Source organism: Artibeus jamaicensis, unplaced genomic scaffold, assembly GCF_021234435.1.
Source record: "Artibeus jamaicensis isolate MK-2021 breed Jamaican fruit bat unplaced genomic scaffold, CSHL_Jam_final contig_685, whole genome shotgun sequence".
In the NCBI taxonomy this organism is placed as follows: Eukaryota; Metazoa; Chordata; class Mammalia; order Chiroptera; family Phyllostomidae; genus Artibeus; species Artibeus jamaicensis.
The window spans coordinates 18,324,506-18,340,635 of NW_026521924.1; the positions used below are offsets into that span (position 1 = coordinate 18,324,506).

Consider the following 16,130-nt stretch of genomic DNA (forward strand, 5'->3'; position numbering starts at 1 on the left):
CTAATGGTAAATATTCTCTTCCATTAATATCAATCACCGAAACAGACAATAAAATTTACACATAAAATTGTAAATATGATAGTGTTTACAAATGCACACAACTTTGAGCAAAGCTTTACAAATCCTTCATACCATACAAAGCAAATAAGAAAATGTAAATTATCACCCAAAACCTAGTCCGTATGAGAAAAAGTGCAAAAAAGAGGTATGAATAGTTTCACAGAATATATTTTAAGAATTAAAAAAAACCTCAAACTCAATGCCCAGCACAAGATAAACAGTATGCTTAGTAGTTAGCACTAGGTAATATGCAGTAAGTCTCAGATACACAAAAATCAAGTTCCAAAGGGCAAAGCATTTAATTACATTTCACAACAAGAAAAGCACTGTTGTGAGTCAACCAAATGAAACAGTTCTGTCCAATGGCTACACAACCACTATTTTCTTAATTTATTTAATTTGATAAACAAAATCAAGTTTTCCTTTTCAGTATTTATCTAAGATGTAGAAATAACAAAATAGTTGCAATAAAGTATATGCAATATTTAATAAGAATGTACGAACATATAACCAAAATGTGAAAAAAGACACAAGACTTTCATCTCCACACAACCCAGTTTTCTAAAATAAAAAGTCAACTTTCCAATGGGAAAAATAATCTGCAGTTGAAATAAAACTTCTAAACAGTGCTGAAGTTTTTTGTACTCTGTCCTTGGAATAAGAAATGATTACTTAACAGAAAACTTAAATTGAACATCATATACAGACATCGTATTACTTTTTTTTTAAGTTGAGGAGACAGTATCTAGTGATCTGTCAAAGCAAATTTGTATTCGTGAATTTTCAAGGCCCACAACACAGCCATGTTTTTTGGGAAAGTCTAGCCAGTCCCTCCCCTAAACAAAAATCCTACACTGTCAATCCTCTAGGATTGTGGTGATGAAAAGGCTTTCCAAATCGTATCACACAAATGAAACTGTCGCCAATTAACTCAATTACACAATGCTGTACTTCAGTGTTCCACTGACTTGCAACACGAAAAACGCACCACCCCACCACCCCCGGAAATACTTCTTTTAAAAGGTCGATGATCCCTTTGTCAGCACACTGATTTGTAAGAAATGTTGGGGATGTCTCAAACCAAGAAAGATGCCCATGTAAAAGACAAAATTTGTTTTTCATGGTATGTCATGAATCTATTTCATGTTTATAATATCATATACCTCTTTAGAGCATTTTAATGAAGGAAAGTAAATGTAAGTAGAGCCTTTGTGGCAGTGAGCAGGATGTTTTAAGGCCAATGTTCTCATGACAAGGACACTTACCAACCAGAACCCATATGGCCCTCCTGCCATAGTGTCCTGAATGCCAAAGAAAAAAAGTATGAAAGGGCAGGGAGTCTCAATTCTTTCTTCTCTGGCAGCTGCACTTATACTCTGAAGATTTTTATAAACAGGCTCCTGATCAAACAACTAGACCAAAAGCCTCCAAGTTACGGGATTCAGTTACCAATCTACAAACCAGCTTATAGATTTTTTTTATTCTGTAACACAGCTAACAATTTCAACTTCAGTTTTAAAAATCTAGTATAACAATGTTCTTTTTTATAAATGGGCTCTGTTTAATTATAGGCCAAAATTTCACATAAACTTGGGACAGAAGAAAATTGCCAGAACTTTAGTCCATCAGACAGGACTTTAAATCAGAAATTTTAAACAATGATTATTAAAAGTAGTTTCTAGTTTTTGATGTCATCCAAACAACATGAACTTTTAAAAAACTGACTGAACCAAAAGTTGGTGGTCAAACCAAAAAGGCTCTGGTAGATAGAGAACTCCATTATTTTATTTTTGTGGCAAAGTCTTATTCCACACAGTTTAAAGTGTGACATTAGAAATCAAAGTTCAAGGTTATAGCATAAACGAAGTGTGGAGTTTTATATCAAAAAACAACAAAACAGTTCTACTCATTTACAAATGAGTCAATTAGGCAAACAAAGCAGCAACTTCAGAAGCAGGACTGTCTATACAGCAAGAACCCTCAAAAAGCAATAAAGGTACATACAGTGAATCTGTATACAGAGATTTTATTTAAAGAAAATGAGGACTTTAGACAAAGCTTTGACCCTATAACAAAGCAAATCTGTCCAGCTTTAAACCAAATTCCAAGAGTAGCCAACTTCTATTTTTTATCAGCTGGCAAGAGCACCCTTCATGAGCTCTATTGACAATTCTATTTTCTTCATCCCATATATAATACAAAACAAAACCAATCTAGACTCCTTGATAAACTTTATGCTATCATTTGAATTTTACAAATTGTTCCTCTAATGGTACGCCAAAATCATTTTTTGTTCTCTCCAGACAGTTTTACTTTAACATACAGCAATGTTTATCCTGGTAGTGAGTCTTCTGTAAACAGTTAACCAATGCTCTATGTTATGGAAACCGATCTATATGCAATTGAAACAATCCACAGGCTCTATCCTGGAAATACTAGGAAAACAATCTGGATGCATTAATCACAGCACTATGAATATCTACCCTACAAAGAATTGATGTGAACAGCTATCCTAAGACAAGTTTTACTTTCCTTGAACCTATAGGTCTGTCATTTAAATCAATGACAGCAGCTGTGGCTTCATCCCGAGATTCAAAGGCCACCATGGCTTCACCTGTGGGCATACCTTTCTCATTGTATTTTAAGCAAACTGAGCCTGGGATCACTTGATAACCATAAAAGAAATCTAAAATCTCATCAATAGACACAGTGAAGGGCATGTTCTGCACTTTAATTACTGTTGGTCCTGGTTTTCCAGAACTAGACCCAAAGCCAGGGGGACCACCAATATGGATTGGGCCTGGCCCTGGCCCTGGCCCTGGCCCAAAAGCTGGTGGCCCAGTCAAATGGCCAGGGGCATTTCCAAGACCAGGAGGGCCGCTTCCAAAGCCAGGGGGGCCACCTAAGCTACCAGGGCCATTCCCAAAATTCTGAGGGCCCCCTCCAAATCCTGGCCCACTTAAATTATTTGGTCCACCTCCAAAACCTGGAACATCCAGTCCTAGACCAGGCAAACCACTATTTGCAACTGAAGGCATACCAGGCCTAACATCACCAAAGGCCCCTCCTAATCCTGGAGGAGGCAGTGGTGGCCCAAAGGCATTTGGCCCACCAAAATTACCAGGAAAATTAAATGGAGGCCCATTATTGGCCTCCTTAGATCCTACAGCCAGAAAGGCATGCTCTTCACCTCCTGCACTAGGCATTCCTGCACTGGGCATTCCAACATGGGGCATTCCTGTATTGGGCATTCCGGCACCAGGCATTCCGGCACCGGGCATTCCGGCACCGGGCATTCCGGCACCAGGCATTCCAGCATTGGGAATTCCAGCATTGGGAATTCCGGCATTAGGCATTCCAGCATTGGGGATTGCAGCACTGGGCATTCCTGGAACTGCAGGATTACCTGGTACAGGTATCTTCAACCCCTTTTTTCCTTGGGCAGGGGGATTTTTCTCAATCTCTCTCATATCTTCTAGAGTAACTATATGAACAAAAGCCTCTCGCCCATTAAGTTTTTTACGATGCAGGCGTTCAGACTTACGTGCATCATCTTCATTTTTAAACTGAACCAATGCCTGTCCTAGGCCTTGCCCATTGTTATCAACAAGAACATGGACAGCATTTTCATCCACTGGGATTCCTTCTAGGAACTGAAGAACATCCATCTTGGTAATGCTGAATGGAATATTTGTTATGTGAGCACAGACTTTGGTAGAGCTGACATCCCCCTCCGGATTTAACATCATTTCTCTCTGGTCATAGTTGAAGTTCTGCAGTCTTTTTCTAATCATATCTATCTTTTCCAGCATACCTTTCTTAGTAATTGGATGAACTTGAATAAAGCGATTGCCCATGTATTGTTTATGACGACACAGAGCAGCCTTATAGTCAGCCTCATTTCTGAACTCCACAAAGCCTTCACCAGTTGCTTTCCCATTGGGTCCATAAGCAATATAAATACTATCTTCCACAATATCCAACTTCTTAAAAAAATCAATGACATGCTTGTTTTCAGCTTCAAATGGTAGACCTTTCAAGTAAACACAAAAACCGGCCTCGTGTGGTGATCTTGACCTTGACCTTTTCTGCCCACTGGGTGATTTTGTCCTGGGTAGTGTCTGTGGAGGGGGATGGGTTTGTCCAGAGGGTCCTATACTTTGCTTAAAAGTGATATGGCCTCCTGCAGCCACCCACTGTCTCTCTGTCGCAGGACTAACTTCCACATAGCGCTGTATCATTAGCATTCTATTTCGCTTCAAGGCTTCGAATGTATCTTGAGGGGAGAGAAACTTAACCAATCCATTCCCATTATTTCGACCTACATGATCTTTCAACAAATGCACTGCATCAATACGAAGCCCATGGAAAAAATCTCTGACATCATTTTCCATTGCAGAAAAGGGCATTCCATGCACACTGACATACAGATCATCAGGGTTGATGGGAAGTGGTTTCACACTGCTTTGAGAATTCACCTGGATAGGGTTAACGGGATTCAGTGGACCCAGAAACACAGGGTTCAAGTTATTGTTCAGATTCATAGGTGCTCCAGAACCATTCATTCCAGCAGGTAGAGGTGCCACAGGTGGTGGGTTCAAGGGTGGCATGCCCGACATAGGTGGCAGTGGGGTCATGGGCGGCACTGAAGGGACTGGAGGGATTGGGGGCACAGGAGGCACAGGAGGCAATGTAGGTACTGGAGGAGGAACTGGTATCGGGGGAATAGACGGCATTGGTGGCAAAGAAGGCATTGCTGGGATTGGAGGAATTGGTGGTGGTGGGACTGTGTTCATTGGAGAGGCTGTGCTTGAAATAGTTGAGCTAAACGTTGGGCTCCCAAATGAAGTTCCCATATTCGGAGGAGCCGTTCCTATACTGGCTGTGGAAAATGTCTGTATGTTTTTGTTGCTTTCATGAACAGAAGTGGTGGCAGTAACTACACTGGGTGAAGGGTTATTAAAGTTGGGTACTGTTGTAGGCAAGTTAACCCTGCCACTCATTCCTGAGCTAGGTGGCGGTCCTGATCTACTAGCATTTGCTGGTGGTATATCTAAGTTGGCAGTTTCAAAACGTCTACGACTCAGTTCAATCATATTCTGCATTTCCGTTTTACTACTCAACAACAGTGTTACTTTTGACCCTTTAATTGTACCACCTGTGCGCATCATACCAAGCCTTGCATCTTCATCAGTGGCAAAAACGATGAAAGCCTCACCCAGTTCACCCCCTACAATATGCACGCCCCCATCAGGAATGGTCAATCCAGAGAAGAAGTGGCGAATGTCCATGGTCCCCGCCACAATTGGGAGACCTTGCAAACGGATGACCACAGCCATGCTGCGCTGAAACCACACACACCTGCAGATGAGAAAAGGCAACGGCCAGGTCAGACTCCTGTTTATCACACCAAGTTTTTAGCTACAAGAATGACCAGCTACCTCGAATGGTCCCTCAAACTATCACAAGCAATGTCGGTTTCTAAATTTGGATATTCTAAAAACTGAGTATCATGTGCCATTTACAATGTAAAACCTCGACAATTTCAACTTCAAAAAGGAATTGATTTTGGAAACAATTACAAGTTCAGTCCCAAGACTCAAAAGTTTCAGGAAAAAAACCACCACAGGTCAGTAAATCACCAATTACATCATTCAAACCACAATTCAGTAAGATTTAAGATTTAAAAGAAATATGTAAGTCAAATCAGGAAACAAAGTTTAACAATCTATAGGGGAAAAACATGCAAAGGATGCATTAAAGTTAGTATTTAAAACTAGCTAAGCATCTTCCTGATAAACCCGATAACTTCACAAAATTATCGGGTGTCATTTTATATGGCTCAATCTAAAATCCAACAGAACAGAAAACTAATTAATTACAAATAATACTCAACATAAAAGTAGATTCAAATCTCAAATGAAAACTAACTCCATATTTCACCCTAAAATTCTTGCATCTGCCTTACCACTTTATTTATTAAAGAAAACAACACATTAAAATTATTTATTACAGCCCTGGCTGGGTAGCTCAGTTGGTTAGAGCATTGTCCTGATACACCAAGGTTGTAGGTTTGATCCTCAGTCAGGGCATGTACAAGAATCAACCAATGAATGCATAAATAAGTGGAATGACAAATCAGTGTTTTTTCCTCTCTCAGATCAATTAAAAATGCTTTTAAGTTATTTTACAGCCCTGGCTGGTATGGCTCAGTGGACTGAGGGCCAGCCTGCGAACCAAAAGATTGCCAGTTCAATTCCCAGTCAGGGAACATGCCTGGGTTGTAGGCCAGGTACCCAGTTGGGGGTGTAGGAGAGGCAACCGATCAATGTATCTCTCACACATGGATGTTTCTCTCCCTTTCCCTCTCCATTCCCCTCTCTAAAACTAAATTATTTTAAATAATTATTTTACAAACAAGGCTAATACCTGCTAAGAATCCAAAAGAAATACTAAAGTAGCCAGAATCTTAGTTACCTATTTTCATCACTTCAAAAAGTAGAATTTGGTTATAGTGCCATTCACCATGGATGTTTTAATTAAAATTCAGGTGCAATAACTCATTCCCAAACCCTTCATTTTAAAAAAGTCTTGTTTTTCCCATAGGGAAGGGCTGATAATAAAAAAGAGGCATTTTTTTGTTTTGCTTTTTGTTTTAGAACTAGGATATACACTTTATTCAGTGATTGCTATAGTTTCTGGCCCAACATAACTCCTGTGGAATTTCTGGGTGCACACTGATCTCCTTAGTGTCCATTCTGATCTAATAAAAAGAAAAGTTTCTCCTAAGATTTAAGCAAAATTTTAATATTTCAGTTCTCATGGCATCTGAAAGTAAATGCCAATGACAGGCCTTTATAAAGCGATACAAAACAAATTCTTGGCACTAGAAAAAATATTAATTTGAACTTTATGAGGCTAACAATATAAGGTGTTGCCCAAGCCATCTTAAAAATCAACTTGTTAAACTGGCTCTGTGACTGTAGGGAAATTATAAAGTATTTAAACTTATGAGAGAACATCATAAGAGCAAAGTTTCCTGTTGCAAGCTCTAACTCTACAAATCTATGAAAACAGTTTTTCAAAGTTAAATATTATACAAATACTAATTCAATGCAAAAAACTGTAATTATAGCTCAATGTTATGACTGCTGTACAGAAAAGATATATTGTTTGGCTCTGACAGTTCTCTCTCTCTCTCACACACACACACACACACACACACACACACACACACACACCACCTTCAAATTTAATCCTGAAAGATGGAGATTGGCAAACAGAAAATGCTCTTTATGAGACCATTATAAAACACCAGAAACTGGACAGGGGGGAAATTTTTTATAACTGGTCTGCAAGAATCAACAAGAAATATAATAAAAAATGATTGCACCAACAAACTTTTTTCTCCTTATTTTACTATTTAGCAATCTATCAGGAAGTTCATTAAGAAACTTCCAAATCATTAAATCAAATTCTCATTCTTTGCTGACTCTAGAATATTGGCTATATGCGAGCAAAACTGAGACAGCATTCCTGTCTGTTCAATTCCTGTCCTTGTTCAATTTAAAAAAAAAAAAAAAAGCTTCATCATTTTATCACTATATATGGGGGAAACATGAGTACTCTAGGTACCCACAACAACTTGAGAGAAAGACTAGTCTGCATTGAGACAATAAAAACAGGGACTTGATATGGTCCCAAGAACACAAAAACTGAACATAGGTCTAAAGTGACATGCACAGTAAGTCTTCAAACCATTTGCTGCTAAGAAAAGGGATTTAGTGAAAGTCTATAGAAGGTATACCATGAAAATATGATATTCAAAATCTGCCCATATTGCCAGTTAGAAAAGAGCTGAGGATTAAACCAAAACAGCACAAGATTTATTCATAAAGCCAACTGAAAAGGAAACGTTTTTAGGTTCCGAAAAATATGAAGATCTGCTATTCTGCTACTAAGTACCTGTCTGAATCATTTCAACCTGTTTGGAGCCTACCTTAATTATTTAATAAGAGGGTTAGATTCCAATCACTGAGGTTCCATTACAGCCAAAATTTGTATTCTAAAACATATCACTCATTATCTACACCTATACTCCTAAGGAATATTAAAAATCATGCCAATAACAAGCACCTGTATTTGTAATTAGTCTAAAGGCTACTGAGGAAGGAAACAGCTACTTATTGCCTAGTAATCAGAAATTCAGGAGAAATGCATCCATATAAAACTGACCCCCAAAGGAAGCAACGACTGTTCCTCCACCATGGTACCCAATCTATCCCACCCTCATCCCTCAGATGAGCTTGTTTAAAAAAGCCACACACACACACAACAAAAAACCCACAATTTAGTTACTACACATACTTTCATGTTACTTAATATGCTAGCTATCTCATTTTATTCAGTATAAAACAAACCCTCTATTCAAAATCTCTTACCTGATAAAACAAGAGATGTATTTTCTTAACAAGAAGTAGAGGCCAAGTCAATCCTGTGGGCAACCAATTAAAACCAACTTTTAGACTGCAATAGAGAATAAACGGAGGCAAAAATCAATGCAGGAAACACAAAACACGCACAGGCCACACTGAACTGTACATTACCAAGGCGAGTTTGAAACCAGAGTACTTCATTAGAATGCATATAAAAAAATTTTTTTGAAGAAAAAGACATGTACCAAAATCCTACGCATGCTTATTATTTGTATTGCTTTCAGATTTGAGTATCTCTCAAAACATTACATATTTACATACATCAAGAATGTATCACAAATTAGTCCAAGAATGAATAAATAAAAACGAACACAGTCATAAAACTCTCAGCTTCTCAGCTGGTAATTGCTTTTATCACTCAATTAAACCAGTACTGAAAATTCTGTAACACAAGTCAAAGTATGCCCTATTTTCTCAGGTTCCCAACAACTTGTAATGAAAAAGCACAACAACAAGTTTGTACACCACTTCCTGGACAAATTAATCAATCAATTCAAGGGTACTCATGAAAAATATTGCAACTAATCTTTCAATACTTTTTCCTTTGCACCAAAATAGCATCAAACACCAAAAAAACATAAACAAAGAGACAGATCTGGCTAAAAGGATTAATTCCTAGTTAAAACCACTGGGGTTCCAAACATTATGGAAAAGTGCTTCTTCTCCTAACACCATTAACAGTCCCAAGAAACTTATTTTTAAAAACTCCCTAAAAACAGCTACCATATTAACAGTACTTCCCAAAGTAAAAACAGATCATCTTTCACTGGAATTTTTCCCAAACTGGTGAAGTTAAGCAATTCACAAGCAATATAAATGACCAAGTGATTAGACAACTATACTGAAAAGGTCATTTTTCAACTCAGAGAAACAAAGTAGAAGAAAGTTGTTACTTTTAGGCATGAAAATTATCAACAGAATACTATTAGAATGAGGCTCATTTTTAACTACTACCTTTCAAGATCAAGAACCATCAGTGAGCTTAATATCACAAAAAATAAAATGTTAAAACAAATTTTAGTGTTACTCCAGAGTTATCTAAAGAACAAGCTAAACATCTTCTAAACTACTCAAATTATTCAACAGTGAAACTGTTTTGCCACAAAAAAGCTATGCAAATATCTCATAACAATGCTTTCAAAAACCCAGAACACGTATTAATCTTTTTATGTTGTACAAACCGATCCTAATGAAGTCTAAAGAGTTTTCAAATTCATCATTTAAATGGGTCACAAAGGGAAATGTGAAACAGAAAAAAGCTTGCTTTAAGTAAAGGCTATGAGCTAATAAAGAACCAGGGTAATTTTCTAGATAAGCATTTGTGATAAACAGATGATCCTCTACTTGAGATTCCAATTCAAAAGATCTGGTGTGGGCCCAGGACTTGTGCCCTAAAGGTAAGAGAAACAAGTTCCTTAACCTCTTCCCTTACAGACCCAAGAAAGCACCTTCTGTCCATCTGGAAAGAAACTGTACATCTATTCCCAGAAGTTTCTGCAGGATTACCAGAAATAACTGTAACAAGGAAGAAACATCTCATTCCACAAGGAAAAGTTGAAAGGCCCAGCTGAACTTATCAAATGCCTAGTTCAAGGTTTATGTGTTCAGTTTACAGTACAAAATCAATCTAAAAGATAAAATGAAAATGAAAAAGTCAATCTAGATATAAACTAATGAATTTCTATTTAGCATGGGGGAAGGTTCATCTCACTGCATACCAAAGTAAAGTACACAAAAAGTTCAAGGTAGAAACCAGAACTTCACTACTCTTGCTGCTACACCTCCACATTCAAATAGGCAAGGTACATACACTGAGAACTTAACTTCGTTTTGTTTTCAACACCTCACTTTATGAAGAACACAATAATTTAATAAAGGTACAACTATTTTCCAGGAAACTTACTCATTCCTGTGTTCTAAATGTCAGCTAGCAACTAAATGCTGGATACCAAAATGGAAGATCCACTTAAATCCATCATCTTAAACTTTGGTGAATTTTAGGATAAAACTGAAACATTTCTATGTAAATACATGTTTTACCTATGCACAGAGCATTAGGGTAGGAAAGGCGAAACTGGGCCTTATCTGCCATTAAGTCCACTGATACATATTTCAGAAAATCTAAAGAAGCTTGCTTTAGTAAATTCTTGCACTTTGTTAGGAATTAGTCCTAACACAATGGTCTTGCTTCAGAGCTTTACAAATACTGTGTGCATGCATGTGCAAATTACAAGTATCTGCTATAAAAACTATTCACAGGACAGATTTTCTTATTTACTGGCCATTCCAATCACTTGGAATTTCAGAATAAAATGTCTAACAACGATCTTTTATCAGGAAGCCAAGGCACAAAACAGAACTCAACCATTTCCACTCTTCATTTGGTAATAAACAGCCAACAGTGAATTTTAACTTTGTTCAGTAATCAGTCTTTAATCAGCAAGAACCAGGACAGAGAATTAAGTTCTTCAGATTTAAAAGAAACAAAAACCAGTACCCCTCAAATGTTCACCTTAGAAGGGCATAACACTATAAACAGCATAATCAAATTATGGTAGGCATTAGAAAAGCAAAGATACGCAGGTTTATCCACTTGATTTTGTTCCCATCCCCAAATGGATCACATTTCAGATACTGGCATCATTCTTAATGAAACAATTCTGACGCTCAGGGAGATGTACCCTTTGATAAGACATTAGTCAATGTTCCCTGTCAGTACTCAAAGACAGCAAAAGACATTTCTAAATAAGATATTTATTCCTCCTGCCAAAGACTGTAATATTATTTCTCAATCCCCCCAAATGCCAACAAAAATGTTCATTATCTCATATGATTTAAACTTCAAAGTAACAATATTACTTTCTAACCTAGCAGACCACATTCACCCTCACTACTGGTCTCAAGACTTAAAACCTGGCTATAATTTTAATTAATTAAACTCTGAAAACCAACAGGTATATGGGTGATGGTAGTAAAAGCTGATAAAACTATAAATTACGTTAATTTTTTTCTGCTTACCTAAAACATTTAACAATATTCATTTATTCCATGAACATTTATTAAGTGCTTGTGGGCCAGGTAAGAAAAAGATACAAAATTTTACAACAGTCCTTGCATGTTGGAATCGGATATCTAAAAAGCATCTTTTTGTGCAATCACTACTGACACTTAGAAGTTCGTCCTGTAACAGCTGCAAAAAATATTCATCTCAACTCAATGACAGAATAAAAACAGTATGAAATTGTCACTGGATTTCAGCACCTAGAATACTGGCCCACAAAATCAAGTTTCACATCTAAAATTGTACCAACAGCCCCCAAACTCTCAATATGCAACAATCAAAACATTTGGCATGTCAAAGAAAGTGAAAAGCCTGAAGTATACTGGCATTAGCACATAACAGTATGTCCCAAGTAACTATCACAGTAGTTTCTAAAATTTCACGTTTTTCACCTAATAGATATGAACATAACAAAAATGGAAATTATGCATTAAAATTCATAAACAAAATAAAATATTTGATCGAGCATGTAAGGTGATATAAAAATGCAGTTTCATTAAAAAAAATTTCCAGCAATACTAAGCACACCCTCAGCTTTTATATAAACACGCTAAACATTTCATTTTCTTCAAAAATTACCATAAAATTATTTTAACCACCTGTATAACAGTTCCCCAACTTTTTAATATTCTTGGAAAATACCGGAACACATTTACTTTCCACAAATCCTCAAAACAAGTACAACCAGTCTTGTATTAGATTTCTCTAATTAAAAAAACAGAAACAAAACAAGATAGACCTATATGTCCAGGCTTGCAGAATTTTTCTCAACTGTAAACGCTCTACAATGCATGAACAATATAAACTAGGTCACAAGGTTCAAAGCAATTCACGTTGCTAACTCCGCACCTTACAAAAAACGACACCATTTTAAACCAGTCAAGCAAGTGCTGAGAAATACTCCCGTCAAGTCTCGCCACCAATCCTTCAGTTGCAGTCACATTTTTTTCAGTTATACTAAATGGCATCACCCTAATCTTAAATAATACGGAACGGTTCCTGCCAACTACCCCAATTTACATCAGGTGATCTCTGGGAATCCAGGAGCCAAAGGAGGATTTTAAGGTCTAGAACTCTCTCCCGACGAGCCTGCTTCAGTACACAAATCCCAGAAAACGGTTTAGCGCTGAATAACCCGGAATAACCCTCAACCAAGTCACTCAGATTTTTCACTATAAAGCACACACAGAGCCCATACACTTACCATCGGCAACTAAGCCTGTCTGCACTGGAGTCCATCCCGTCACTAACCTGTAGATCCTAAAAGCTCCTCCCACCCATTTCACGTGGCTGCAAACTAGCACGTCCAGCCTTCACTAGAGAAACTCAAATTCACTCTCCATCAAAAGCACCTCCAGACCACGTCCCATTGGACCTCCTTCTCCTTCAGCGCTGGAGGCTGTCCTCCAAGGGGTACCCTCGAGGGTAAGCCCTACCCCAGCGTTGGGCCTTGGAATCATTTCAACTACAACCCCCTCCACCTTCAAGCCACGAATTCGGCCAGTTAAGACTTCCTCCCTAGACTTACAAAGCTGTACCGACTACAGCTTCCTCCCCACAGGTGTGTCCTAGTTATTACTGTTTTCTGGTAAGCCACAGGGCCTCCTTCCCACTTCGGGTGGAGGGAGTGTCCTCACTGCGATCTCCTCACCTTGAAGCAGAGATGTAGTTATAGTCTCTGCCCCTTTGGGGTCATAGAAAACCTTGCTCACTCGGAATACTGATGTGATTTCACTGCAGTCCCCGTTAGTCCGCAGGCCGCTGGGCCACCCAGCTCTGGCCTCCTCCCTCTCAGACCACGGGGGCGTCCTCGCTATAGTCTCGCCCCCACTTCGGTATGCAGGCTCATCCTCTTTTGCGTCCTTCTTGCACACTCTCAGGCCTCAGAGGCGCAAGTGGCGCCCCAGGGCCCCCGCAGCCGTGCCCGACCCTTTTGTGTGGGGCGCTCGCTGCTGCGGGCTCGGAGGCCTCCGAAGGCCCCGCCCCGGGCCACCAAGGGGCGGCTCGAGCCCCGCACAGCCCCGCCCGTTCCGGGACTGCGGGAGTCTTACCGGGGAGTGCTGCGCGGCACCCGAACCCAGACCCGAGTTACCCCCCGCGCGAGTGCCTCCGCCCCGCGGCCGACAGCCCCTGCGCGAACAGCTTTCCGGAGCCTACAGCAGCCCAGCCACCACCACCTTTGCCGCTTCACAAAATGGCCGCCAGCCCGCTCCGCAGGTCCGCGTTCCAGAAGAGGCGGGGTGAGGTGGTGACGTCACGGACGAGACGACGCAAGCGCACTGAGGGTTTTGGGCAATCTCCCGGAACTTACCGATGTTTTTAGGGAGAAGAGCTTCGAGTCAGTTTGTGCGACTTTTGCGCTCTAGCCAGGCTTTAAGAGTCGGACGCTACTGGTGGGATGGGTATAGTATCCGGATCCGCCTCTCGCTGCAGGATTCTGTGCAAATTACTTCACTTCTTTAAACCTTTGCGAAAGGAGGGAAATATATTGTTACCTACCTTGAGTGGTTATTTTGAGAAATAAAAGAACTATAAAGTGGTATCCAGTTTTGATTCCCTGACAGAAGAACCAAAACCTGATTTTTTTCATTTGAAAACTTCAGTCAGTACCTTGACCTGTGTGATTCAGGTGATTGGGTGTCGTCCTAAAGAGGGAAGGGTCGCTGATTGGATTCCTGGTCCGGGCACTGCCTGGGTTACGGCGCGGGCCAGAGGTAACTAATCCATGTTCCTCACATCATGTTTCCCTCTCTCCCTCCCTTTCCCTCTTTCTAAAAATAAAATCTTTAAAAATTTTTTCATTTAGGGGAGCCTTATCCACCAGTTTTCATTAACCCATCTGCAGATGTATTTCAATATATTTGACTATAGAAAAAATTATACCGATGTTGCTTTCTTCCAGGCCTCCCAGACTCCACTGGCCCTGTGTCTACCCTGTAGCTTCATGAATATCATGGTAATTGAACTAATCTTTCAAGACAAAGTGAGGAGTCAACTAAAAAATTCAGGGAGGAGGCCCAAGGTTGTGGGTTCCTTCCCTGGTGAGGGCACTTAAAAGAATCAACCAATGAGTGAACAAATGAGTGGAATAGCAAAAAGGATGTTTCTCTTTCTCCCTTCTCTAAAATAAATGAATTAATAAATTTTAAAAAGATCAGGGGCCCTGCCCTGGCTGGTGTGGCTCAGTGGATTGAACACCTGGGCACTGGCCTTCAAACCAAAAAAGTTCTCTGATTCAATCCCCTGTCGGGGCACATGCCTGGGATTTGGGCCAGGTCCCCAGTTAGGGGTGTGCAAGAGGCAACTGATGGATGTATCTCTCACACACTGATGTTTCTCTCCCTTTCTCCCTCCCTTCCCCTCTCTAAACAATAAATAAAATCTTTAAAAAAAAAAAAACAGGCCACACATTTTATTTTTCAATCCTCAGCCAAAGACATATTTTTATTTGATTTAGAGAGAAAGAAAGTGAGGGGGGCAGAGAGAGAAATTGGTGTGAGAGAGTAACATCAATCGGTTGCCTCCCGTACACACCCCAACCAGGAACACAACCCAAACTCTAGGTATATACCCTGACTGAGAATCAAACCCACAACCTTTCTGTGTATGGGAGATGCTCCAACCAACTGAGCCACTTGGCCAGGGTAGGGGCCACACTTTTATTTGATTTTTTTTAGGGCCCCAACCTATTCTGGAATGATCTCATCTTAAGTAAATACATGTGAAATTACTGTTTCCAAATAAGGTCACTTTCTGGGGTATTGAAGGTTAGGATTTCAACATCTTTTTAAAAAATATATTTTATTGATTATGCTATTACAATTGTCCCATTTTTCCCCCTTCACTCCCCTCTACCCTGCACACCCACATTCCCCTTTAGTTCATGTCCATGTGTCATAAGTTCTCTAGCTTCTACATTTCCCATACTATTCTTACCCTCCCCCTATTTTCTACCTACCGTCTATGCTACTTATTCTCTGTACCTTTTCCCTCTCTTTCCTCCCATCCCCCTGTTGCTAACCCTCCATGTGATCTTCATTTCTCTGATTCTGTTCCTGTTCTAGTTGTTTGCTTAGTTTTTGTTTTACGTGTGGTTATTAATAATTGTGTTTGCTGTCATTTTTCTGTACATTTTTTTTACTGTACATCTTCTTTTTCTTAGATAAGTCCCTTTAACATTTTATATAATAAGGGATTGGTGATGATGAACTCCTTTAATTTGACCCTATCTGAGAAGCACTTTATCTGGGGGCCACACTTTTTTTTAAACCAAATCTATACTTTATTATATATACCCTTTGTAGGTATAATATAGTATATTAAAAAAAAACCCTACTACATGCAATGTAGTATCTTAGTTGGATATCCTGGAACAGAGAAAGGGCATTAGTGTCCTTTAAATTTTATTTTAAAGCCTTGGAAATCTGAATAAAATCTGAGGTTTAGTTAATATTAATGTACAGATGTTAATCTCTTAGTTTTAACAAATGTACCTAAGATGTTAAGTGAGAGGA

At 39.3% G+C, this 16,130-nt stretch overlaps 1 protein-coding gene across 12 annotated transcripts in view; it reads right to left on the reverse strand.

The window, feature by feature from the left end:
* The window catches only part of LOC119063360 (RNA-binding protein 12), a 37,585-nt gene extending 23,752 nt beyond the window's left edge, over positions 1 to 13,833 (reverse strand). The window contains exons 1-3 of one of the 12 annotated variants that reach the window (XM_053671036.1): positions 13,668 to 13,833; positions 8,502 to 8,586; positions 3,605 to 5,421 (exon numbers count right to left, since the gene is read on the reverse strand). In XM_053671036.1, coding sequence (XP_053527011.1) covers positions 3,605 to 5,399 — 1,795 coding nt within the window. In that variant the 5' untranslated portion in view covers positions 5,400 to 5,421; positions 8,502 to 8,586; positions 13,668 to 13,833. The other 11 variants (XM_037164688.2, XM_037164686.2, XM_037164687.2 and 8 more) reach the window with 11 other exon arrangements.
* Positions 13,834 to 16,130: the final 2,297 nt, after the last annotated feature.